Consider the following 27,724-nt stretch of genomic DNA (forward strand, 5'->3'; position numbering starts at 1 on the left):
AATTTTAATATTTTCTTATGAGGGAAAAGTTAATTCCAACGTTCAGCTGAAGTTAACGTGAAGCTTCAGAAGTCCAAGTTTGTCTTTTTAGTACAAAAATTCTACTTTTCCGCATCGTAGCTCAGCAATGAAACATTTCATGGGAACATTTCAAGGAAACATGAGATTATTTTTGCACTAAAAAAGACAAACTCTGGAACATAATCACTCGATTCACACTGCTGCAACCTCACAGTAGCTTCAGCTGAACTTCAGAATGTGTTTTTACTCAGAACGAGGACCATTGCTGACATAGATATCGCTTTAAAAGGCAATTTCTTTGCAGCAAGTACAGACAGGAGGAACACTAATGCTTTTTAAAAGTACAGACTTGAAAATATGTGAACGTACCTTTTTTAAAGACTTCTTTAACAATAAATACTTGGTCACAGGTGGTGGCGGTGCCTGTACACATTTTAATTTAAACGCTGTTCAACTCCAGAGGAAATTCAGAAACCAGAAACATCTCCTGCCAAAATGTTAAGGACAGATTGAATTTTTAAAAAAAATCTTGTTAAGTTAATCTTAGTAACTTGATGATTTATACATCGAGAGAGTTTTTGGTCGCTTTTAATAATTCCTCCTCTTCATACTGGCTGTGAAATGATCCTTTACCAACGGCTACAAATCTTTCATTCAGCATGAAAACAGTTTCAGCTGAAAGTGATCTGGTCTTAAATTTCTGATTCTGTCAGAATGTTTTTTTTGGTCGCCAAAGCTTCAAATCAGTCATCACAGCGAGATCCGTCAGCATCGTTTTTAGACTGACGACCAAAGATTTCACCACATTTCTCTCAACGATTGTCGACTGGGAATCTTCGTCCTGGCAGTCGTGTTGTTTGAATTTTATTGCTGGTGTGTGTTTTTTTTCTTAGCAACAAACCTACATGTGACTACCAGGATGATTCAGTTCATAGAAGCACAAAGAGAATTTCATTGTAAAAACACCGAACAGTTAGAAGATCCGTGTTTGATCTGCTGAAGCTTCTCTAGAAGACAGTTTTGCAGATATTTTGTCACTTATTTCTTTACTTTGCGAGGCAGCAGGATTCACAAGATCACGAGAGAATCTATCTCGTCAGAACCACCGGTCGTTTGGACCAATCGGCGTTCTGTGAGGATTCTCGCTTCTCTCACGTATCCAGCTGCCTCGCAAACTAATACAGCGATAGACAGATGGTTCATCCAATCACCTGCCAAGTATTTTTTTTTTTTAAAAGTGCCTGCCCTTCTCCCAACAGGACGACTGACGGCTGCGTCATGTCTCTTATTTCTAGCAGCAGAACAGAAATTAAGATCATCTTCAGGCTGGTATGAAGAGGAGGAATTATTGCAGCAGCTATAAACTCTCTTAAACAAAGTATTGTTTTGAGATAGATGTGAGAAAATCCAAATCCATTGTTTAAAACAGCTTCTTGCCAACATGTACAGTATGAAACACACTGCGTAGACATGTTGAGGTTTTCCTTTATGTACATACTTTTCACAGTTTATTTACGCCCCCCCGCCCCCCTAAAAAGATGGCCTTTGTGATATTTTGTACTTCTGAAATAAATGTGATGTCTGCTTTCTGAAAGGAAGTGTGTGTCTTGTTTTAAACAGCAAACCACAAATCAATTATGCAGCATTTATTGTTGTTTTTTGTTTTTTTTTGTATGCTTTGGGAAACTCGGCATAGGCAATGAAAACAATAAATATGGATATTATGCAAAACATTTTTCCTAATGAAGCATTTTACACAATGTACAATATTCCTTTTTCTTCCTCCATCACCTGCTTGAATATTCTATACACATGTCCAAACAAATAAACATACCTCCATGCAGAAACCCTGAAAATGGGATGTGGAGTAATGGAAAAAAAATTAACACTAAATGCACTTCTCGTGTGGATTTTCGTGTCATTTAAAAACTGCTAATAAACCACAAGGAGAAATGAAACTTTGTGCTGTTTTAAAGTACATAAAATTAAAGTAAAAAGTGGCCCATCTGCTCAGGAGTTCCCTACAACTGGTGCAGTGATGGCGATGCATCTCTGGGTTTGTGTGTTTGTGTGTGTGTGTGTGTGTGATAAGACAGTCCGTGCCCGCTCATTCCTGGGACTCAGTCATGTATTCAGAGTGTGGAACTGCCCGCGTCAGTAGTCCGTATCAGAGCCCTCGGCGTTGTCCACGTTACGGGAGAGCATATAGTTGTCCATGTCGATGGAGCGGCAGTTGTTGATGGCGTAGCGCAGCCTCTCCGCCATGACGGCCTGGCTGGAGTACGGAGGCAGACGCAGCTGGAAGAAACAGGTCTGAGAGGTCGGCAGGCTGTCGTACGGCTGCGGAGAGAAAACGCAGAAAGTCACATAAAGATCCTCCAGATGTGTTTTAACCCTTTCATGCATGAATAACCAGTCAGGAAGTGTTTTTATTCCTCTTTAGGCATGAAAAAAAAAATTGAACTTTTTCAAGGAGTTTGTCCAACTCAGTGGACGGATGATTAATCATCATTTTCTCCCAACATAAAATCAATACTTGCAAATTTTAACAATTGTATTACTGCTTAGTTGTTACTTGATGTTACAAAATTTTATGTACCTGCAAGGGTCTATTACTATAGAAGGATTGGCGAGATGTTCCTGAGCTGCTGAGTATTTCCGGCCGGCAGTCGGCCATCTTGGTTTTGAGAAATTTGTGTTGCACTTACAAAGGCTGGCCAATGAATGTCAGTGTCTGGGATGACACACACGAGTCCACTGTGTTGTGCAACTATACCATTAAAACTCGTGCATATATAAGAAAACAGCTTTTGAACAGCTGTCCGCTGTAGTGACCACGATGCATGAAAGGGTTAAATACATGAAAATGCTCTGCTTGGAAAAACACCAGACTGGCCCAAATATCAGGTGATGTTTTATTATGAACTTGAAAACATTTGAAGAAGTCGCGGTTTTGTTCACAGGATCAGAGATCCTTTTTGAACGGAGAGAGTAACCGCTGTAACACTGGCTCCAAAGGAGAGTGGTGCATTATGGGTTGTTTGTAGCCTTAATGTTGCTATGCTAGTGGGTTTCTTGCAGTCTTAAAGCCCCTGGAAAGGCAAATCCATGATTGGCTATTAATCATGTAATTTGGGATGTAATGTGCATATAGTAAACACCTAAAAAGTATGAGAACAGCCTTTGACATAGTCTATGTAATTCTTTAGAAAGTTTCTCTCCCTTCTCTTGTTACTGGGTTGCAGTTAGGCGTGGCTAAACTAGGGAATTTATTGCGTAATAAATACCTGCCCAATCATATTTAGGAGAAAAATGATTGGCGTGGCTATCTGGTCAAGCTGACTTCACAACACTTACTCTCATCTCCCGCAGGAGAAAACAATGCAGTACACTTTTCTTTGCTTTTCGCTAAAATGAGAATTCAAATGAGCCTGATGTGGTTTGAAAGTTACTGTGTTAAGCTAACTAGCAGACTTGGGTACATCATCCAAATCTGTATTAATCACTGAGTGGATAAGTAGCCCAAAAGTGTAGCATAGCAATGCTAATGCTAACCGCTTCATGTAAGTGAATGAAAGATGCTAAAACGATTAGCATCCTGCTCCAGGAGTCTATAATGAGTCTGTTAGTCGGTTAGTTCAGTTTAACCTGCAGGAGTTTCTGGAGGCTCGTCTAACGTGTTTTTCTGCTGTGGAGGAAATAAATTCGTGACGAGTGAAAACGAACTGAAAGTTTTTAGAGCTTTTGCTCAGAAAACAGCTGCCTTCTGTGGTTGAAAGCAACATTATTAGAGCGCTGAGAGTGAACCAAAACAGTAAAGTTACAGCCAGACAGTTAAACAATGAGCTGAAACTCACTATAAAGCTCCGTAAAGCCACTCATGACATTTTTTCACCTGATAAAATTTCTCTCATTATTTATTCTAACTAACTACCAGAACTGAGCCCTTTAAAGGATAACTCCACTTTATTGCAACTTGGGTCTTATTTTTGTACCTTTGAACATTGTTTCTTTCAGTTGTAACAACAGATGTTTCAGTTGAGGGCAAATCATTTTACTATTCGACTGTTTTCTCTTCCAGTTAAGTTGGTCTAATCTGTTTACAAGCTGCCTGATTGTCTGACTGCTCGATAACGACTTTGCAGCGTTTCCAGATCTCAGCTAGACTTGATGAGTTTCATCTCCAGCTAGAAGTTGATGAAGTCCCACATAGATCCTGATTCACTCACCCTGTCCACCTTCATGATCTGAAACCTCTGAGAGATGTCGGCCGTGTTGGCGGGCAGCCTGGAGCGTCCGGAGACGAAGCGCATGAAGAGGACTCTCTCCTCGTTGGAGAACTCCTCCAGAGTCTGCCAGAACCACTGCACCAGGGAGTGCTGCTCGTCCACCTCTCGGTAGCGCACCACCTTCTTCAGCACGTCGCAGCAGATCTCCGGCATGCCGCACACCATCTGCTCCAGCTGCTTGGCCGTCAGCAGGGACAGCAACGGCACCGGCACGATCCACGACATGCCTTCACGCACCGCCGCCACCTGACAGAGGAGGAGCATCGCTGCGTTTGAGTAAAGAGTCGCTTCACTCTTGCTTACCTCTACAGTAGAATCTAGATATATAGTTTCTGCTTTACTTCTCAAAGCTTTGAGATATCTGTCTCCAATATAATGGGAGTGAAAGGAATTTCATGGCATAAACGTGCTCATAAATCCAGTTCATACAGTGTTCCTGTTACTGGATAATCCACAGACCTCACTATGAACACTTTTCATTAAAATTACTTTCTACTGAAGAAATATTTCCTGTAAAACTGCTGATTGTTATTCAGATGAAGGCTGAAACTTCAGACAAATAAAAACGCGGCTGAGCAGCACTAGAGGTGAAGTCTGGTGATCGTCTACGTTATAAATCCAACGAAGAGACTAAAAACCAACAATGAACTCGTCTACTAACAAGTATTGTCTGTGCTGTAGACGTCTGTTATCCAAAAACTATTAAAAACATGTTAATGAGTCACACCGCTGCACAAACACACACACTGTGGTCTGTTTTACTTTATTTTTTTTTTTACTTTATGGGATAAAAGCGTCGGCCAAATGACAAAATATAAATGTAATCACACCCACACCGTCCTGCAGCCAGAAACACCCAGTTAGAGCAGGGCTGCAGTTAACCGTTATATGTTCATTATCCATTAATCAGTTAATTGTTTGATCTATAAAATGTTAGAAATGTCCGTCACAGTTTCACAGACTCCGAGGTGACGTCATCAAATGTCTTGTTTTGTCAAAACCCAAAGACATTCAGTTTGTAAGCAAATAAATCAGAAAAAAACCCAGAAAATCCTCTTATTGGAGCACAAACAAGAACATTTTTGGAGTTTTTGCTTGACAAATGATTAATCACTCATCAAAAAAGTTGTAGATTAAATTTCCTGTCGACTAGTATTAATCCGCCGCTGAAAATAGTCCCCAAAAAAATGCACTTTTTACTCCTGTTTGAGTAACGTTTGCCAAAACTACAGAATCCAGCTGTTTCAGGAAATTAATTAAGCCCTTTTAAAAAAAATTAAACTACATATTTGTGAGCTGTTATTAAAGATTTGTCTTCAGTCAGATCTGTTGGGTTATTTCCAGACGGACTAACACATTGTTGGCTTCGGTCCTTTCATGGGTTTTGACGACAATAAGAAAAATATAGAAAGTCATCAGCCTCATCCTTTAAGCCAGATGTGTATAAATGAAATGTACTGGCGACCTTCTACTGAACTAATGAAACCTATTAAACAAGAGGAATAAATGAAACCGGAGAGCAGAACTTTGAAACCTTCTGCTCCGGTCTGATGAACTCAGTGACCTCGTAACATGAGAACAGTGAAATCATCACCTCTGCATCTGTACTGGTCTTTAATAATAATCTACACTGAAAAACGCTGCGTCACTCACATAAAACAGGAAGTCTTACCTGTCGATCTATCTCGTGCAGCCTGTACTCGATCGCTCTTTCCACGTATTCCTTTCTGTTGGAGAAGGTGAGAGGGATGCTGTTTCCTCCCGGGATGATGGGCACCATCTTACCGTCTGCACTCTGCCCGACAAACGAATCCAGAGGAATCATCTGAAAAACAAAAACACGACCGATAATCAATACGACACTGAGATACAGGTGTCTGATAGACGGACCTGTGCTGCTGTTAGAGGACGATTCTCACTGATGGAAAATATGATCTACTAAAAAATAACAACCAACACAGCAATTTAAACATGTGGCAATATTTAATACAATCAATCTGCAACAATTCTGATAATAAAATCACCGTTTTTGTTCATTTCTACGTAGTTTTTGTGCAGATTTAATGTTTTTCTTTGTCAAACGTGATGGTGAACTGAATATTTTGGGGTTTTGAACTGCTCAAGACGTTACTCTGGAAAATGATAAAAAAAACATTTTCATTACTTCAGACAATTTATACACAAAATGATTGATTGAGAAACTGATCATCAAAATAATCGTTAGTTGCAGCCTTAAATACGACATTTAAAAACATTATTCTAGTGCTGATATATTCTAAATAGTGACAAAATAATCAAAATATAAAAACATTTGTGTCATAGAAACAAATGAGTCTTTTGACTGATCGTTAATATAAAATGAGAAAAAGTGCAGCTTTAAAGTTTCTGCACATCTGTATATTCTCATTTTTGATTTATCTGTCGGTTTTCTTCGATTAATCATCGAGTCTATTAAATGTCAGAAAACAGTGAAAAACGTTCATGTATGTGTTTTCATAAAACTCGTCTATAAAAACGTTCCTTTGAGTGATTCACGTCGCTATTGATCTGTTACAAAAGCTGTAATTTATCTATTCTTTCATTCACTGGCCCGGAGAGCGACGCGAGATCGTAATATCACGGTGAGACATCTGACGGCTCGTCTGGCGGAATTCGAACCAACGCCAGCAGAGAAGCAGAAAAGGCAGACAAGGAGATTCTTTCTCTCTCCCACACTCCCTCCTTTCATGCCAAAGCAGCAGATGCAGCCCCTTCCTCCTCCTCCTCCTCCTCCTCCTCTCCTCCTCCCTCGGCCTGGCTGACAGAGCTGGCCGCGGCCGTGTTGTGGTTCCAAACCCCCTTCTCTCTCCTCTACAAGGCTGGGAGCGGCGCCAAGTCTCCACCAGGCAGGATACGCTGCATCAACAGTGGCCCTGGCATTCCTGCAGGCCGGGGGCTTTACAGTGCAGGGGTTGTGTGAGGTTGTTTGGACAGAAGAAGGGGCTCCGGGATGTGTTAGCTTTCTGCTGCTCGAGCCAGCCTATCTGCGGGGTTCGTGCGGGGTGGGAGGGAGGGGAGGGGGGGGTGTGTGTGGTCTGTGTCGGGGCGGTTTTGTCAGTAATGGTTGGAGCCACAGATGCGAGGTTTTTATCGGAGCTGGGAGAAGAACAGAGTGTACCAGAGGAGAGAGGAGAGGCACAGCTGAGCTCTGAGTGCTGGTGTCTGAAAGCTAAACCACAGCCCCCCCAGCAGGACTTACATCAAGCTTTCACAAGGCTTAAAGGAGAACTACAAGATCTCTAGAGCTGCAGCGATCAGGCCATTAATCAATTAGTCGATCAGTCGATTCTGATAGTTGATTAATCGTTTAAGTCAGGGCTTCCACCACATCAAGGCTCCAGTAAAAGTGCATTAAATGATATTTCAGTACAAAAACTCCATTTCTGTATTAATGGGAGACGTGACACCTTCGTTGTGTAACCATGTTCTTAAAGGACCAGTCTGTAGAATTTAGTGGCATCTAGTGGTGAGGTTGCAGATTGCAGCCAACTGAATAGCCCTCCGCTCCCCTTCCAAGCGTTTAGGTGAACCTATGGTGGCTGTGAAAGGACCTCTCTAGAGGCAGTGTTTGGTTTGTCCATTCTGGGCTACTGTAGAAACATGGCGGTGCAACATGGCGGCCTCCGTGGAAGAGGACCCGCTCCCTCTGTATATATAAAGGGCTCATTCTAAGGTAACGAGTCCTGTAATTGTAATTTCGTTTCTTTGTCTACCTTCTCTTTTGTGTTTTTAATTATGATGTCTAGACCTCTTCAAATGTAAACACTAGACCTGCAGGATGCCTCCGGTGCGAACCACACCCTAGGGTATGTGTGTCAAACTCACGGCCCGCGGGACAAATGTGGCCCGCCACGTCATTTTATGTGGCCCGCGAGAGAAAAAAAGTCTGATTGTAAAAAAAAAAAAAAAAAGAAGTCAAAAGCGGGCATTGACCGAAAACTACATTTCCCACAATGCATGCCGATAACGTTACCCACGAAGTGACGGTATCCCACCAGTAGACTGCAATGAATCCACATCTATGAGATTTTCCCAACAAGTGGAATTGAGAAATATAAATAATGACTCCAAAAAATGTCCAGAAAGAGAAAAACTGATGCAGACGGAAGAAAGACAGGAAGGAGAAAACATGTTTGTGCTCCAAGGAGAAAAACCGGTATTTCTTTTGTATTATGAGGCGTCTGTGATCAAAGAGAACAATCTACCAAACACAGAGCGACGTCTGCCAAAAAACAGCCTTCAAGAAAAACAACAAATTGTCCAAGAGCTCAAAGGCAAACTGTGATCGCAGCAGAATTTGTTCACGAAAGCTACAACAAAAAACGATGTGTTGTGTTAATAACAATAATAATAATAATTAGCAACAAGTTATTAATAATAATAACTTGTGTTTGATGTTATTTTTCTTTATTCTCTTGGATAGTTTGATGGTTGATTGATGGAGTAATGTGGGTTTCATAACCTGACAAAAGGTTTGTGTTATAATTACAAGGCAACAAGCAAACATATCTTTTTACACCTATGCAAATATATATATATAATATTTGTAACTTGAATAAGTTCAGAGTTATTTAACATTAAGGAGTAGTTACATTTATTTTACATTTAAAAGCTACATCTGGCCCTTTGAGGGCAACGATGATGCTGATGTGGCCCTCGCTGCCCTACGGGGGGGTCGGCTCTGATACCCACAGCAGACCAGACGGTGTGAAAACACATCTTTGGGAGGGGTGGGGGGCGTTCAACAGGTATAAATGTTTAGCTCTCCTCATGCTCGGGGTCTCGCATGTTGAACGACCTTTTCTTTGCAAAGAAAATAAAACCTTGTCGGCCGGCAGAAATCTCTATCTCGTTCTTCACCAGCAGCGGAGAGTTTCCACTTCGGTCCGTTCTGATAGACGCCACTAAATTCTACACACTGCACATCAAAAAGTGTCCGAGCTGTTGCTGATATCTGTCTGTGTTTCTCAGCCAGTTTAAAGTCTGGATTGAGAGAAACGTTTGGTTCGTTAATGTTAAACGCTGTCAGCTGTAAATAGGCTGAACCGCCAGTAAATCACATGTGTTCACTGCTGGCTGCTGCTGGCCGTCACTGGGTGCGGTGCCGTATGGTATGTGACATCATTTTGAAGTGTGTGTTTTGCTTTGTGACAGTCAGGTCTGGTTATGGGAATGAAAACAGGCTCATGAGGCTGTGAACTGACTGCTTATTACGTTTATAGCTGTTGCACGCATGTGATTCTGATGAATCGAGCGTTCACATGGCGAGGAGAGGTAAAAAACACGCTGCCCCTCTGTCAAAACAAGACCGGGTCAAAACCTCGTATACGTCAGCGGTTGTGTCTATAATGTGAATTCCTGGATATTTGATGCTCATCTGTGATTTTCTGTAGTGGTCCCAGTGATATCTGTTGTTAAAGTGAGCTGGAGTAGCATCACATGACGTGGTTAAACTACGTTTGAGTCAATAAATGCAGTTCTAAGACCAAGATTTTCCACTCATATCTTGGGATGTTTGATTTAATTCTAATTATATTCTGATTATCTGTTGACTCCTCCCGCTCTTACATCTGTTTCGCTCTGCAGATGTCTCTCATTTTTCACTCTGTATTGAGTGTTTTGACAGATTGATGGTTATTTGGGTGCTTTAACTCTCCCTCCTGCCTCTATGAAATTGTAAATTAAAAGTTTTGACAGCATTTTGGATGCAGATTCAGGAGGTTTATCTCTGCCCGGTTTACTACAGTTAGTCGAATCAAGCGCACCTGCAGAGCAGCCGCCCCTCACTAAACTGATATAACAGCTACAAGACGTGTTTAAATGCTGCTGTTCATCATTTGTGATGTGAAAACGTCAGAGAAATAAAAAGCTCGCATCCTGGTATTAGTTCAGTCATAAAGATCCAAACGCGCTGCGGAGCGTCTCTCCTGGCGGCTGCTGTCAGCCGGCGAGTCGATCACACTGGATGGTAGACGAGGAGACGCAGAGACGCCGCTACGCGTCCGTTTAAACTGGAGTTTAACCGACTTCTCTGCATTTAACACCGGAGAGCTTCGCAGAAACACAGTCGCTCTGTATCGCTGCTGTCCGCCGCTTCCATCATCTCGCATTTTGAAGGAGCAACGACCAATGAGGAAACTCCAACGCTTGGCCTGCCGACCAATGGTGTAACTCCATCTCTCACTCACTCACTCACTCGCTTGCTCGCTAACGGACGGCGGCGGCGGTTACAGGGCTGGTCTGTGGCCGGTGAGCCGACAGCCAGCCAACTTCTTTATTGTGCTGTTGGAGCCTGAGGTTAATCCTAAATACAGTGTATGTAATGTAGCTGTGATCAGCAGCAGGGAGGATACGGAGAAGTGGCGGCTGTGTGTAACCGGTATTTACTGCTCAGCCCTCAGGAGGAGGACTGGCACCTATTCAACTTTTATAAGCAATAAAAAGTTTCCAACTTGATGCGTCCAAGGACAAATTAACATTCACCACCGTAAATCCAGTCTGTGTGCAAACTCAGGCCGCTGGCTGTGATGTTTCTCTGTTCTGTAAATGTCTTTATAACAGATTTCTAATATGTGGCAGCAAGATATTTGTAACTGTTACAATCAAATGACCAGTATTACAGACACTTTATCCCACCCAGATTTACTTCATCTTCTTCTTCCTGATTCATCAGTCTACCTCCCTCCTGTCAGACAGAGTGACGACGTGTAGAAATGAGACTAAATAAATGTGTTCAGTTTATACTGAGGCGTCTGTTTTAACATCATCAATAGTATGAAGCACCTCGTTCAATCAGGTTTTCAATTTAGTGGAATAACTACAACAAACAGACATTTCCATCGTTTTTTAAACCAATTAATAGTTTCTCAATCATATATCATAAGACTGAGAGATAGAAACCAGATAAACATTCATCTAACAACTAAACTAACAACCAGTCACATCACAGAAACTCTTACATGATGGTTCTTTAGGAACGTAAAGCTCACTTCACAAAATAGACACATCCGGGTTTCTAACCACAGGTAGACGTGAGGAGACGAGTTACAGTTACTTAGTTACTTGAGAGGAGCTGTTGTGGACAAACAAGGTAAAAAGAGGCGACGCTTTGACAACTTAAAGCACCTTTTTGGTCTCAAAGTAGTTGAGAGACACTCGAACTGTTAAACCACGTAAAGTCACAAACAACACAGACTGATAATGAAATGTTTATACTTCATATATTCATAAAGGTTTCTGTTAACTGAGCAGAAAACCTGCGACATCAAAGACAGGAAGTACAAGTTTATCACCTGAAACATCAAATAAAGCAAACAGAGTGCAACCGCTTACAGTCTGACACCAGCAATTAGACCCATCCGCTGGAATAACAGCAAACCGTTCAAGAGAAAGACAACAAACAACAACATGATCAGCTGTTTCCAGCGTCAACATGCTGCTTATTTCAACTCTCAGATGATCTGAACGGTCGATGAACACAGCTGACATCATATGATATATCTTATACACAAGATTGAAGATTTTTGTTAATTTTTGTATAATTGATTTATTTATATAGATTTTCTGTTTGTAGCTCACACAGTTATTGATCATTTTTCAGGTTATTGATCTACTACTGGCGAATTATAAGCTCAACAGAAATAGTGACTTAACTCAAATTATGATATATATCAATATTAATATAAAAATATCATGAGAAAATATTTCCAGCTGTGCTACATCACAACTAACGATTAGTTTCATTATCGATTCATCTGCAGAATATTTTCTTGATTAATCGTTTAATCGTTTGGTCTAAAAAGCCATGAGAAACGCTCCTCACAGTTTCCTGCAGCACAACGTGACCAAACAACAACAATTTAATATCACACCAAGAAAAGCAACTAATTACCAAATTTAAGAGACTGGAACCATCTAACAGCTTGAAAATGATTTCAGTGATTAAATCGATTAACAAAATAGTTGATTTATTTTCTTTTGATCGACTAATGTTGCGTCTTTAATCACAATATATACTGTTATTAAAATATGTAATTATATATATTGTGATTGGGGATTTTATCCACTCTGATGCCTTCCATAAAAATAAAAACTGCAGACATGATCCACATTAACATCTTCATCCGTTTTCTCACCTCATGGAAATTATCCTCGGTGATGCCGCTGTCTTCAATGTGAAGAATGCTTTTGAGCGTCTGCACATAAAGGAGGTCGACTTCCTCCAGGTCCTCCAGCAGCAGGGGGATGCAGCACAGCTGTTTCCACACCAGCGGCGCCAGGTGCAGGTCCAGAGGTTTCTTGGTGCGGATGGCCACGCCCATCAGGATGCCCAGAAACTTAAACTGGAGCATGTGCTCGTCCAGACACGCAGACGGGTTGAAGAGAAACCTAGAAAGATTAAAGGAGACGGAGATATTGAACTGATTTAAACTGGTTTAGATGATGAGTTTAAGATTACACTCGTCATGTCAGGTTAGCCAATGAGCAGCGCGACTGAGCAGCAGATCTGGCCGATGACGGAGCTGGAGGCAGGTATGACAGGGTTCATATTTCACAGATGAAATGAGCACATAAATGGACATTTTGGAAACTTGGATTTTGCTGCACGAGTACATAAAGATGTTTTTTCAGATGTTATAATTTTGTTTTACTGCTGCTTTTGGAAGCTCATTCACTGCTGAATTAACTTTGTCATCCAGCATCACAAGCTGAGACTGATGAGTAATCAGTTCCAATAGATGGTGAAGATTCAACAAAGATATTCAAACATGTTCAACTTTATAAGAAGAAGAAGTTTTGTTCTTGTTTTCTACAGTTTATTTTAAACAACAGAGGATGAAGTTACATCTGCAGCTGCTTCATTTGACTCTTGTGACTCACTCAATGTTACCAAGATAGAAGAGGCGACTGCAAAAGATACAAGAAGGTTGATGATGTAGGGCTTCAACGCAGGGTGTGAAAAAATGTAATTAATTTAAAATAAAATAAGAAACATTAAACAAATACAGAAAAAAAGTCTAAAGAAATGAAAAGAACATCTAGTTGGGGGAAGATGAATAAAGGCAAATACGAAGAACATCAAGTGTCGTCTGTTTGGGGAATAAAAAGACTTCTATAGATTCAATCTGACATATTATCAGTATCGATCGATGTCATATTGTAAAAGGATCATCATATTGATCCAATATAATCATACTGATGATATTTGACAGATTGTGGAACTGTCATTTCTGGGAGTTCAGTTCTGTTTGAGACTCTTTATAACTGTGACATTAATGACAGAACAACAGTATCTTTGGTTTTATGTCAAATATCTCTTAGTTACTTAAAAGTAGACGTGTCTGATAAGTTGAACTTGTGCTCACACACTTGTTCTTAAATAAATGTTATTCAGTATCAGCCATTATGGACGGGAGAATATATTGATACTGATTTCAACGTCTCTACTTGTACCTACAATTGATCCTAAATCTCTCAGAACAGAAGGATATTTAAGGTGGACAGTCAGAATCGATGCCGACAGGTCGACGTTTCCCTCACCTGTCTCTGTTGTAGCCGACCTCTGCTGTGGCGTTGGGGGAGGGGATGAGCAGGTCAACCACTCCCGTCTCCAACTCCTATAAACACATTTCCAGGAAAATAAAGAAATTATATCACTGTATCACAGGACAACCAGTAAACTCCTGGTTTATTTAGAATAATTCTGACTAACGTGCACATTGTGTGCATGACAGATCCGTTCATACCTGACACATCTCTGTGATGGTATCATCAAAGACGCCCCCTGCGTCGTCGGCTCCCTCTCCCACCAGTTTGACCTTCCAGGCCCTCGAGGGCAGTCGAAGGTCAGACGCATTCAGCTTCACAACCTGACGCGCGATCTGCACGAAGATCGGTTTGCACTTCCGTCCCCTGCAGAGAGCGAAGAGACCCGAAACCAAAAACAGAGAATCGTAAATTTAAAGACAATGACGCAACAAGTCACCCCCCCCCCCGCCTCCTCCTGCTCCCCCCCGCCTCCATGTTTCCTGTCTGTTTCTATAAACCAGTCTGTAAATGTTTTTTCCATTGTTGGCAGTTTAAAATCCCATTTTAAGACCCTTTAACTTCTGCTTTTGAGTCTACAAATGTTATGAGAACATGATTATATTCTGTCTTTATTATATGATCTGTTTCTGTGATATATAATTATCTATTAAATAATCATATTATTAAATATATTTTATTTAAGATATTTTCATTATCTTTCTATACATATTGTTTTCAAATTCAAAAAGACATTTTAGCTCTATTATGCGTATCATAATCTCCTCTCCTGTTTCAAATAAAGGCATAAAAGCCAAACAAAGTACCTGACTGATGTATTTTCACTGTGACCTTTTGTCTTATTTCAACATGTTTGTTGGAGCCAAACTGGGAAACGTGTAAAAGGTTACAAACACACAGTACTGACCGCGTGGAGATCCGTTTGACGGTGATCTGGGGGCCGTAGTTCTTCCCCTGCACCATGGTCTTGCCGATGGAGCGCACCATGGGCAAAGTGTACACTCTAGGGGCCAACAGGGGCCTCAGCTGGCCCTGGACGATCCCCCAGGTACCAGCGTTGTAGTGGGAGGTGCAGCTCTGCATAAATAAATAAAACTTACAGTCATTACGTAACAGAGTGAAACACACTGCTTACATAAAATAATCAAGAGGAGCAAAATGCAAAATCCCTTCAAAACAGTTTGAATCAGTGTTTACGGCATCAAAAAGGTTAAAATTTGACATCTTAAAGTCATCAAGTTACTTTCTCTGACTTTATGAGAAAGGCAGTTTGTTCCCTGCAGTAAAGACAAACCATGTCATTTGCTGAAGTTTGTGACAAAGTGATATTTTTCTCAAGTCCTGATCTGTATCCTGGACTAAGATTTCAAAGCTAACCCCTGATTCAAGCTGGAAAACAGGTTTTACATCTTACAGTCATTATATAACTTTCACCTTCTGTCTCATGTGCTCTGAAAGCTGTTCGGAGCAAAGAATCAAAACACAGTACGCAGCGTTTCCTGTGGCGTCATAATTATTGTAATGGTAACACATTCATCAACACTTCATCTAAACCTCTGTAATTGTGTGTGTGTGTGTGTGTGTGTGTGTGTGTGTGTGTGTGTGTGTGTGTGTCTCTTTGCGTACCTGGTTATTGGGGCTGAGGTTGAGAAGTCTCCATGAGGAGTACATGAGGTCGGAGAAGTGGTAGAGGAGGCGTAGACGAGCCCTCACCGCCTCGATGCTCACCTCTTTCAGCCCGCTGTACTGAGGAGGCACCGCCACGGGCAGACCCAGCTGCAGAGGAACCGACGAGCCTGAGGACCACGAGACGCACAGAGAGACGGAAAGATGACGAGAGGATGAAGGGAGAGGAGGAGGAGGAGGACAGAGAAGGATTAGAAAAGGGACAGGAGGTGAGGGTGGGAGATAGAAATGGTAAAACTCTTGGGTCGCTGCTAGAAGTCACACTGAACACAGAAATCTTGATGTAGAGCGTAAAAACTAATTTATAGAAACAATCAAGGAAAAGTATTTTGTTGTAGGTGTTCTGTTTGTTGTTGTGCTGTTGTATGTTTTGATTGTAATGGACTACAGATGCAAATTAGCTTCAAGCTAACTCTGGTGCAGTGCTTCATTTATGCTTAATACTGCACACTGTCCTGTTCAATAAATCAAATCAAATGTAAATAATCTCAGTAGTATACAGTATCAGAATCACAGATATCGTCTTTATTATTCCACACATTCCTCTTCCTTCGCCTACGTTCCCCACAATGCAACTCGACTGCTTTGTCTGATCGTGGTGTGTTATGCTAGTAGCGGCTAACGTAGCGTGGAGCTGCTAGCCTCCAGCAGAGATGAGGAGCTACAGAGGTCTGACTTCTTTCTGACTCCAAACCCTCAGATTTTATTTTATTTTTTTTTTAACTTTTCAAACTTGTAGTTTTTCAACCGACACCTCGGGGACCCTGAGGCGAGCGGGAACGATTACGGCCGATCCCTCCCACTCCAGACATAAACTTCTTGAACCACTCCCCTCCGGCCAGAGGCTGCGGTCCAGACCAAAACCTCAAGCCACAAAAACAGTTTCTTCCCAACTGCAGCTGGCCTCATCAACAACAAGGCCTGTTTCACATTAACGTTAAATCTTATTATTAATGCATCTGAAATGGAGCGTTACATTAATGCAAACTTTGTAGATTTACTATTATTATTTGCACATTTGCACGTTCCTGCTCAGTATTTTCTACATTTGATTCTATTCACTTGTAAGTTCTTTTCACTTAGAACATATTTTACACTTTTTTATTGTCCATTTCTATTCTATATTATTGATTTTTGTGTATATTTTCATTGTTAGGCATCACAACACCAGAGCAAATTCCTTGTATGAGCAAACCTACTTGGAAATGAACCCGTTTCTGATTCTGATTCTCCACAACACCTGGAAACACACTTTGATGTGTAAAATCAGTGAAGTTCCCCTTAAAATTTTATGAGGTATTCACATATTTTTTCTGTTTTACAACTACATGAAAATAGTCTTTCTGGCACATACTCGTACTGGAACGTGGCAGCTTTGCATGAAATTCCTCAGTGTTTGTTCACCAAACAATGACGGTGCCTCATCTGACAAAAATGTGCCGTTTGTTGCTTTGGTATTTACTGCGCGTCCCAGCGGCACCGCAGGAAATCTGACCTCTGGGATAAAGTGTGTATCCATTAGAAAGCAGCGGCGGCGGCGTGGCGGGAGGGGGGGGGGCTTTATGTGTGTGTGTGTCTAACCTGGTGCTCGAGGCGGCACGGAGGGAGCCGTCCACGCGGCGCTGTGGCAGCGTCCAGCAGAGATCTGGTGGATGTTCTTGCCCTGCAGCACCGTCGCCAGCGTTGGTTCTCTTACATGGTTGGTGTGACCCAGACCCAGCTGGACCGCAAAGATACATTTATAATCAGGACATTTACTGGCTGGATAAGGTTATGAGTAGCATCCTGGCGTCATTAGTGGTGGTTCAGTGTGTCAGCAGGTTACCTGTCCCTCAGAGTTGCTGCCCCAGGTGTAAACGTCTCCTGTGGAGGAGAGAACCAGAGTGTGTTCGGCTCCTACAGCCACATCCTGGATGTGGATCCCTGACAGAGCTGGCACCTGCTGGGGACGGTTGTGGTTCCTGGCTCGGCCCTCTGGCAGGCCAATCAGACGGTCTGCCGCAGGAATGGAAAAAAAAAAAATTATGTGTAAAAAAAAACAAAACAAACAAACAATAAAAACCTCTATTGTGAAAATACTGCTATCTTGATTACTGCATGAATTCTGGGAATGAAGTTGAGGCTGGTTTCTGCTTTTCTGGCCCCTAAACTGTGACTTTATGAAACGAAACATGGCCGCTATCCACTCAAAGTGCATGTTATCAAGAGCTCACAATCTCTGAAAATGATAAAAAGAAATCATTGATGAATCATTTATTAGCTCAGAGTTTATTTGGTTTGTTTGTTTTATTAAGTTGAGAGGAGTTTCATCGTATTCGCCTGCAGCTTTTTGACCTAATTATATATACAGATATTCATCATTACCACTTATGTATCGGGAGCTGTCAAAAAGAAACTATTTCACTTAAAACAACAATAAATAAATAAATAAATATTGATTACCTTGGCCGAACGTAAACACTTTGCCATCTTTGGTTAAAGCCACAGAGAACTGTGTCCCACAGGCCACTTTTTTGATGCCGATTCCACACAGAACGTCCACTTTCTAGGGAATCAAAATTCAAAATAAACCTACATTACATTCATTTAAAAAAAAAAAAACTACAGCAGTATAATAGATGAAGATTCAGTTTTTACAGTTCCAATCACCCAGCAGGCCTCACAGTGCCTACCTGAGGAGAGGACTTGGCTGTGGAATTGCCAAGTCCCAGTTTTCCATAATCTCCATCACCGAAAGCCCAAACCATCATTCCATCAGCAGAGACGACCAGAGTGTGGTTCAAACCACAAGCCACCTGAGGAGAGAGAACGGGCCAACGTAAACACCACGCTGTCTACATTCATCTGTGTTTACTAAGCCTGCAGATATTTAAGCTGTCAAACAGAAATGAATGCCTCTTTCTGCAGCCTTGAAAGGTTCACTGGTGATTCTGTTTCACCATTAAGAGTCTGCAAGCACTACATAACGATAGTTTACTTCAATATTCACACTAATCTTTAGATAAATGTCATCTGGTACTTTCTCAGACATGTATTTTTGTCCAACCTGTCCGACTTGGTAGCCCTCCAGCGCGGTGACTTTCTCTGGTAGCTTCTTGTTTGAGGTGTTTCCCAAACCCAGTCGGCCATAATCACCGTTACCAAATGTGAAAAGCTTCCCATCAGCTGTTACCACCGCCGAATGTTTGAACCCACAGGACATCTGGAGAGGAAAAACAGAAAAAATGTTGGCAGACAGAAAAAAGAAAAGAAAGTATGACTGAACCCAAGCTAATGAAACTGTATATTAGTATTTAAACCCTTTTAACTAGATGATCCATCATCATTTCAATCTGACAGACCGACCTGCACCACTTCCTCTCCTTGCAGGGCTTCGATCTGTCTGGGTCGACGCTGGCGGTCGCTGTTCCCGTGGCCCAGCTTGCCGTAATCCCCGTCTCCCCAACTGAACACCTCGCCGCTCTCCGTCAGAGCCATGGAGTGGCCGTCGCTGCCGCATGATGTCACCAGCTGAGTCACGACAAAACCTGAGAAACAAACGGGACGGACAGTCAGTGAAGGAGTAACTACCACATTTATTCCTTTAAAATCTAGATATCCCACATTGGGTTTCGCCCTCTCGTCAATGCAATAAATTGGAAAAATCATTCATATTTTTTGTGGAGCAACTTTATGAGTAGAATAAGCTCCACTCTGTAGCATCACTGTATGACAGAGAGAGATATTTTGAGCTTGTATCAACTAAATAGTTCTGCATCACCTCCAGTACTCTGATCTAGTTGCTCATAAAAAAAATCATCTAATTTCCAGGCTGCATCTACAGGTTGTGAAAATTAAAACTGTATTATTTCTGTCTTCTCAGCTGATCTAACTGCTTTTAGTTTTATCACAAATATATATCCTGTGTTATCTAACAGCACTGTGTACAGTACAAACAACAGATGATTCAGTTCCACCTTGCAGAGCTGAGATGACGGTGAGGACGTGCAGGTCGTCAGAGTTGCCTTGTCCCAGACGGCCGTAGCTGCCCTCTCCGCAGGCCAACACCGTCCCGTTAGGCTGGATCACGAAGGTGCAGTTCTGACCACAAACCACCTGGAGGAGGAGGAGGGGGAGGAGGAGGAGGAGGAGGAGGAGGAGGAGGAGGAGGAGGAGGAGAGATGATGACAGGTAGACGAATGAGGGAATAATTAGGAAACAGATGAGGTTAGAGTAAAAGAGGAAACAGATGCAGGAAATGAGGTTGGTCTAGTGGTATATACAGAGTATAAATCATCATCTCATTTTATGACACTGGACAGAAACAAGGATCAGTTGTTAAGCTGGAGAATCCACATGTCAGTGGAAACACCTGTAGTTTGGTCAAAATTATTATTTTAGTATTATTTTAAGTGCTGTTGTTGTATTTTCTTTGAAGTATTTTTGAATTTTCTATTTAAGTCTTACTTAACTGAATTTCTTTGCTCTGCTTAACATGTTTCTTTTCTTTCTTACTGCAAAAATATATATCTAATAGTGCTGGAATATTTATACAGTGTAAGAAAGAGATAATAAATGCAGTGTTTCCCCCAAAAATATTTTTTTGATGCGATGATGGAGAAACAAATAAATCAATGTTTTTCTCCAAAACTCTGGAGTCAAGAAAAAATACAGATGGGGAAGAAAGGAGAGGGACAGCTTACTTTTATGCAATAAATGCAGCTTATTAAGTCATCCTCTCTTTGTGACCGCTTTGTTTAAGTCTTGAATATACTGAGCAAACAAAAATATATATACACCATCCCATGTGCCTCGTCCCTTAAGGGTTTTTTCAGTTCATACCACCAGGCCTGAAAAAAAATCTAGTAATGTATTCTAAAAAGTATACATGCTGCTTGGAGGCTGTACTTTGGCACAGTGTTGCTTTGCGTTCAATGCTAATGTCGCCATGCTAACATGCTGACCATGCAAATGCAAACCTGCTGATGTTTAGCAGGTGTTATGTTTACTATTTCACCATCTTAGCTTTGCATGTTAGCATGCTAACATTTGGTATAAACTGCAAAACACAAAGTACAGCTGAGGATCATGGGAATGTTATCAGTCTTGTAGGTATTTGGTCATAAACTAAAGTACTGAAACTAAAAAACTGAAACTTTGACCTGATGATGGATCTTGAGGAAACATCAGGGGGGTCACCAAAAGGATTATAATATATCCTGAGGGGGGGGCATGAGTTTGTGTACAACGTTTCATGGCAATCCATCCAATAGTTATGTCCAAAATATTTCACTGTTTTGACCAAAAATGTTAACCTGCTTAAGACTCTACAGGAACATCAGAGGATCACCAAAGTCAGTTGGATTCATCCTTTGGAGACCATGAATGTTTGTGCAAAATGTGATGCTAATCCAACCAATAGCTGTTGAGATATTTGGGTTTGGACCAACCAACCAACCGACCGACCAGCTTTACCGTCCCTACAGCCTTGCTGCTAGCATACCTAAAAATAAGAACTACATCGAAATCCTTAACTGTCACGTGATGTAACTGGATGTGATGGGTGTAACAAAGACATGACAATCGTCTGTGTACCTGTTGTGCCTGAGAGAAGGACGGGGCAGTCGTTGGCACCAGGATGTTTCTACCAGCTTCTGCCAGCTGTCCGTGTCGCCCGGCACCCCACAGAAACACATCACACTTCCCTCCGAGGTGCCAGTCCTGGAAACACCCAACACGAGTGACAAACAAGTCAAAAGAAGTGGGTTAAAACAGCAGCAATCACCTCGAGAGTCAGAGTCTGATTGATTCCAGCTAATCTAAATCACCTCTGGTCTGGAGGTGGCCCAGGACATGATCTGTTCATCCATACCAGACGCCCATTTACTGTTGTCCTGGAAAAACACAGTTCAAAACGTTTTATTACACGTGACACAGGTGTTCATTACATCATAAATTACAGTTTTAACAGCAGCAGCCTCCCTCACCATGAGCAGAGCCATTTCATCTTTGGGCACAGGCTCCAGGTCAGGAACGGAGAACGACTCGGGGAAGGTGGCGCCTCGAGCGAGAGCCTCGGCAGCTTTGACCGTCGTGGAGAAGCAGTCCAACCAAGCCCACTCGCTGGCGCTCCAGATAGCGGTACCAGACTCCGGCGGGCAGTGTCGGAGGTGAGGCGGCACGGGGGGGCGACACAGGAGCTGGTCCAGGTGGAGACCCACAGCCAGGGAGGCGAGGCACTGCATGTAGGGGCTGTGGACAAGCTGCTCCCCGCAGACGACATGAGGCTGGAGGTTGAGGAGAAAAGGCGACGTTAGAAACAATCAGAACGATGAAACTCAGCCTCAGGTGCTCTAAAACTCTTAAATACCATTAACGATGATGAATTCTGTCTGTCTTACTTTCTTCTTTATAATCTTTAATGTTTTATCGTATTGTTATTAAACCTTTTTTATTGTTAATCTTTATTTTCATTTTAGTTTTTGGGCTTAACTTTGTAGAGCTGCAACGATTGATTAACTGACTAGTTGCCAACTATTCAATTAATCTCCAACTACTTTGATAATAGATTCATCATTCGGAGTTTTTTTAAGAGGAAAATTTCCAAATTCTCTGATTCGAGCTCCTCAAATGTGAATATTTTTTTCTGTTTCTTTTGTCCTGTGACAGTAAACTGAACATCTTTGGGTTGTTCAGGACAAAACAAGACATTTGGAGATGTAAACTTGGGCTTTGGGGAAACACTGATTGACCTTTTTCAGCATTTTCTAGACCAAACAACTAATCTATTAATAGAGAAAATAATAAACAGATTAATCCGTGATGAAAATAATCGTTAGCTTTGTTTTTAATCTTGTTTTGTGAAGCACTTTGGGCTTCATCTTTGCCTGAAAGGTGCTGTACAAATAAAGTTATGATTAATATTATTATCGTAAAATTCTGGATCTTAAACAGGTGCATGAAGACTGGGAGGCTTTCTGGAGTATTTGTGGGTGGAAAATTTGGTCTCTGTGCTTCATCTGTGAACAATGACGCACTAATTCGCCTCTTATAAACAAGCCTACTTTGATTCTGAAACCCTCCGTAGGTCGGATTTGAAAAGACCCGAGGTTAATTAGACTTGATCCAAAATTCGGTCAACCCAATCAGAGCTAAACAGACAGAGAACATCAACCTCCTCCAATTAACGTCATTATTCCTGCGCTTCACAGTTCACACATGAAACACATGATGATTCAAAGCTGATAGAAACTGCAGATCAACTCGAGTCTTTTGGGACTGAAATTGTGCAGATTGGAAGAATTAATTCCCTATTAAGACTTCAGTTTATGAGCGTTGAATAGCGGAGCTTCCTCCGTGTGTCACAGACCACCACAAAGAAATTTGAATATTGTGGGAAACACACTGCACTGATAGCTCCGAGCAAATTTAATTCAACAGAGCAAGGTTTCAATCTAACAGAGATCTTCAGGCGTTGAACAAACTATTTTCTGCTGTCAAAATCAATCAATCTGCTTGATGTTACGTTATGTAAACCTCGCCAGTTATCTGCTGAGCCAAATGTCTCAAATAAAATGTTTTAAGGTGGATTATTTCTCTAAAAACCAAGTACTGTTCTCCTTCAGCTATTTTTAAGATTACTGAGCACAATAAACGTCTCTGTACCTTCTCGTAGGCGTACTGCTCCTGCAGCATGACAGGAAGTCTCTCCAGGAAAGCCCTCATGCAGGGCGCCATGTTGAGGCCGACTACGCCCTGCTTCTTCAGAGCTGTGCGGCAAGTGGCCAGCACATGGTTGGACGCCATGAACTCTTTGGAGCTGTTCACAACCAGCACATCCTGGATGAACACACACACACACACACACACACACACACACACACACACAGGTGAAGCAGACCAGGGAGTAAATAAATACTCAATTTTATTTTAGTGATGCGGCTAAAAATTGTGGAAAAGTTTGACTCAGGCGAAGGGAAGAGGTCTTACCTTTGACCTGTTGGAGCAGACGGCGACACCCACATCTGGGATCCAGACGATATTCTGGATCGCCCCTGAACCGGCTACTACCGTCTGGACGACTGATCCGTCCTGAACACACACACACACACACACACACACACACACAGTGACTCCAGTGCAGAGGTATTCAGTGTCACTGTAAACCACACAGTGTTCTGTAGCTGCCAGTAAAGATGAGTATGTAATTAATCATTTGTTCTTTTATTCTTGCACATCTGTGTATCTCTGTGACTTGTACCTGCAGTATTTACATATATCCTGTGTGGGTGTTTTCACCTCCATCTGTGTGTGTGTGTGTGTGTGTGTGTGTGTGTGTGTGTGTACTTCTTCTTCTTCTTCTTCTTCTTACCCTCAGAGACCAGATGTTCATGAGGCCTCCCACTCCTCCAGATGCCAGAGCCAGACCGTCGGGACTGAAGGCCAGCGTTCTTACTGGAGTGATGTGGCCCTTCAGCTGGAAAAAGCACGTCGCTCCACCTTCTGACCACCGGGAGGACTGCAACGTAACCACAGCGACAGTATGTGAAGAGGAAGAATGCAACATGTCTGCTGTGCTATTGTCTGGATGTATGATGATAACATTTAAGAAGTTAATAATAATAAAAATGACAGTTAACTTTATTCATGTAGCACCTTTCATGGATAAAATGCACAGATCACACATTTTAAACAAATAAAATATGAGAATATATTTAAAGTAGGAAGGAAGTAAAATAATAAAACAGTAAAATAAATCCAGTTAAATGAAAAACTAACCTAAAAAATGTCCCTTTTTTGCATTTTACCCTGATTATACTGTAATATCACAAAAGAAAAAAGCTCAATAACATCTCACTTCATCAGTTCAGACTTTCATTCAACATGTCGGGTGACAATTAATAGTAACTGTTAACTAAATGAATAAAAGTACCATGAGTTTAGGGTTTGCTTCGTTCTCCCACCATCCCTCTGATTCAGAGGAACAGGATTCTGGGAAGTTGGAGATGACCTGAGGAACGGTCCAGACTGAGACCAGACCGTTCTGGCAGCATCTGAAAAACACAATGACACATGAAAAGTTTCGACCAAACCAAAAGGAAATACTTCTCTATTTTGGGAAATATGTTGTCAACATGCCAACGTGTTTAAAAAAAAAATGAGAATGTTTCCTTGAGATTTCTTGAGAAATGGTTTGAAAAGCCTGCAGGCTACAAAATCTCTTATGTTTCTGGAGCAAATGTATTTCTGTGTGTGTGTGCTGGAAGTGAAACAGCTGTTCTTTTTCTTGCTTATAAGTCGCTTTGGGCTAAAAGCACCAAATGTAAATGTTTTGTTGTGGAGATTAGCTGAGAAGTTACTGTCAGGTGTGTAGAAATCTAAACGTGAGTCACTTAACATTTCAAATATGCCTAAACGTGTGGATGTTGACATTAATCTGCTAAAATATTTCGGTCAGTGGTTAAAGGAAGATTTTAGAGTGAGACACTGGATGTTTTAATGTACTGTACGGCTGCAACTAACGATTCTTTTCATTATCAATCAATTCGTCGTTTCCTCTCAAAAAACATCAGAAAACTGTGAAAATATGTCTTCATATGTCCTGTTTTGTCTGACCAACAGTCCAAAAATCAGTTTACTATCATGTCAAGTAAAGAAGACGCATCAAAGTCTCACATTTGAGAACCTGGAACCAGTAAAATTCAGACATCTGACATTTGACAACAACGATTAATTGATTAATCGACAAATTGTTGCAGCTCTGATTGTCTCTATCGTACAGTTCAGTCACTTTATCTGACATCAGTTAAAGGTATGATTCTGAAAAAACAATGTGACGCAAAACAGGAGCTCTTGATGAACAGATAAGCAATCAGTGTCCACAACAAAAGGCGAAAAAGTGAATTAAGTGAAAGCTTCAATCACTTGTCTGATCAGTATGTGATCAATACGTCTTTCAACCAGGCTTTTTAACTTCTGTAACTCGACGAATCAGCGTGCACCTAAAACTCTTTAGTATCACAGAGCAACCTACATGGCCAGCATGCTGAGGGGATTCGGTCCTCGTCCCTGCAGGCTGCACCAGGCCACGCTGTTAACCAGGGAGGGTTGTCTTATACTCTGCAGGCAGTACCAGCCAGAGCCTGAGTCAGAGTGAGAGTCGGGACTGGCCCAAAGCTTCACCGTCTCTTCTTTGGCACAAGTCAGCAAAATCTGACCGGTAGGACTCCACTTCATACTGGTGATTGACTCCTGGAAAAAAACAACATGCAGGTTCAGTATGCAAAAAATGTATTAAGTATCCACCAATTTAAGGGCAAAACTACTTCGTTAATTCGTTGCAATTAAGTAAGCAGGTAACTGTAAATCTGTGTCCACATGCAGCACGTCAGTAACCACATTTCTCTGCTTCCTCCGACATTATTCTAGAAGTGCGTCTTACGGATTTTAACTGTACAAGTGATAGAAAAACACTGATTTCCGCCTTTTTTTAAATGTCACTTCTACAGGCTACATTGTGTTAGTTTCAGTCAGACTTTGGATGGTTTTATGTTAAATAAGAGGAAGCATCGGTCCATGTCATGATCTCAGCTTTCATCCAGCCGCTATGCTGTTACGTTTCCTGTCTGCAGTTCTTTTGTTATGCACATGAATACTTGTGAAAAGCCAATTAACAACCTGGTTTCTTGTAAACACGGCAATGAAAACAGCATTCTCCAGGAGGAATCTACCTGTGCTTCTCTAATCCTCTACTCAGATAGTTTGCAGAGGTGACTGTCGTCTGGCTCATTAATACATTGATTTCACGTTATTATCATAATATATTTCTGAAATTTGTCTTGCATCCAAAGGCGTACACTGTCTCCAAACAACAAAACAAATACTCGTATATAAACGCAGTGTTTGTGCAGTGCTGCTCTACCTTGTGTGCATCAATGACCACAATGGCTCCTTTTTCTAACGGCTCTTTGGATCCAATCAGCAGCTTGCCATCTGCGTAGCCCACAGCGAAAGGCTTGTCTTCACTGTACCAGGCTATGTGCATCACTGCCACTGAGGGAGGATGATAAAAGTTCACTTTGTCACTCACATGAATAATTATCAAAGACATTTAAACTACTGACAATCGCTCAGTTGTGTGAAATCATAAATACAAAAAAACAGAATAATCACAAATAAAAACCCTCCTCTTCATACCGTCTTTCCTGTAGCAGTGCTCCAGCTCGGTGCGGTGCATACTGGAGGTGTCCAGCACCTCGATGAGGCCCAGAGATCCGTCCATCCGACCCACCAGCAGCATGTCCATGGGCTCCCCGCACCACAAAGACTCTGCTTCCTCTTCGGGCCAGGCCAGCGCCGACACCCAGTGAGGCTGCACGTCCAGAAGGCCCTTACCACCTTAAAAGTAGAGGAGAGGAGATCAGAGTTTATGTAAAGCTGTTTTTATTACACTGAGAATATGTGTTTATTCTGTACACAAATATATAAGCTGATTTAAAATGTACTGAGAGGCAACATCATGTGGTTTGAACTAATTATACAACAATGCCCACAGAGAAATGCTAATGTACAGAGTTTCATTTGCTTGTGCAGTAAAGGATGCATTCATATTGCAGAGGCACAAGAGAAAATGCGCTCATGAAAGCTAATACTAATGTAATTGTGGACTTTCATCCTTGAAGCCATTGAAAGTGGCCAAGGACAGATGGTATGTGCTGCAGGGTGTGTGGTGGGAGGCAGGAAATGATGATTGGACCACATCCAGTCCCAAGGCATATTTATTTTTAATGGGCTATAAAATCTTAATGCCCTCTCATTCATATTCTGTGGACCTCACACACCAGTTATATGAACTGGGGCCACATACACACATTTTATGCTGAAACAGTTTCTCAAAACAACTCTAATGGAGCTCATCATTAACACAAAGTATAAAAAAAAAACTAATAGAATTAAGACCCCGGAGGAGCTGGAAATAATAAATTTTTATACCATTAACTTGCCAGATGTTGACCATTTTTTCCATAGCGGAGGCCAGATATTTTCCAGTGACGCTCCAGGACAGAGGAGACAAGGAAACATCACTGGGGGATCCCAACCCTGACATGCCCTCCTCTGAAGAACCATCACTGATGACAGACAACAGACAAAAAAAGCACAAATTA

General features: G+C 41.6%; 1 protein-coding gene across 7 annotated transcripts in view; it reads right to left on the bottom strand.

The window, feature by feature from the left end:
- Positions 1–1,652: 1,652 nt before the first annotated feature.
- Positions 1,653–27,724, bottom strand: part of herc1 (HECT and RLD domain containing E3 ubiquitin protein ligase family member 1) — a 70,607-nt gene continuing 44,535 nt past the window's right edge. For all 7 annotated transcript variants that reach the window (XM_042410331.1, XM_042410344.1, XM_042410301.1 and 4 more), the window contains exons 54-79: positions 27,552–27,688; positions 26,757–26,957; positions 26,482–26,612; positions 25,594–25,811; positions 24,493–24,613; positions 23,932–24,078; positions 23,550–23,651; positions 23,226–23,399; positions 21,548–21,847; positions 21,389–21,454; positions 21,156–21,281; positions 19,538–19,676; positions 18,927–19,108; positions 18,628–18,783; positions 18,254–18,376; positions 18,024–18,126; positions 17,407–17,576; positions 17,163–17,301; positions 15,522–15,691; positions 14,803–14,972; positions 14,096–14,261; positions 13,890–13,966; positions 12,485–12,737; positions 5,983–6,135; positions 4,251–4,556; positions 1,653–2,361 (exon numbers count right to left, since the gene is read on the bottom strand). In XM_042410331.1, the coding sequence (XP_042266265.1) occupies positions 2,176–2,361; positions 4,251–4,556; positions 5,983–6,135; positions 12,485–12,737; positions 13,890–13,966; positions 14,096–14,261; positions 14,803–14,972; positions 15,522–15,691; positions 17,163–17,301; positions 17,407–17,576; positions 18,024–18,126; positions 18,254–18,376; positions 18,628–18,783; positions 18,927–19,108; positions 19,538–19,676; positions 21,156–21,281; positions 21,389–21,454; positions 21,548–21,847; positions 23,226–23,399; positions 23,550–23,651; positions 23,932–24,078; positions 24,493–24,613; positions 25,594–25,811; positions 26,482–26,612; positions 26,757–26,957; positions 27,552–27,688 (4,216 nt within the window). In that variant the 3' untranslated portion in view covers positions 1,653–2,175. The remainder of the gene's footprint in view (positions 2,362–4,250; positions 4,557–5,982; positions 6,136–12,484; positions 12,738–13,889; positions 13,967–14,095; positions 14,262–14,802; positions 14,973–15,521; positions 15,692–17,162; positions 17,302–17,406; positions 17,577–18,023; positions 18,127–18,253; positions 18,377–18,627; positions 18,784–18,926; positions 19,109–19,537; positions 19,677–21,155; positions 21,282–21,388; positions 21,455–21,547; positions 21,848–23,225; positions 23,400–23,549; positions 23,652–23,931; positions 24,079–24,492; positions 24,614–25,593; positions 25,812–26,481; positions 26,613–26,756; positions 26,958–27,551; positions 27,689–27,724) is intronic.

This window comes from Thunnus maccoyii, chromosome 1, assembly GCF_910596095.1.
Source record: "Thunnus maccoyii chromosome 1, fThuMac1.1, whole genome shotgun sequence".
In the NCBI taxonomy this organism is placed as follows: Eukaryota; Metazoa; Chordata; class Actinopteri; order Scombriformes; family Scombridae; genus Thunnus; species Thunnus maccoyii.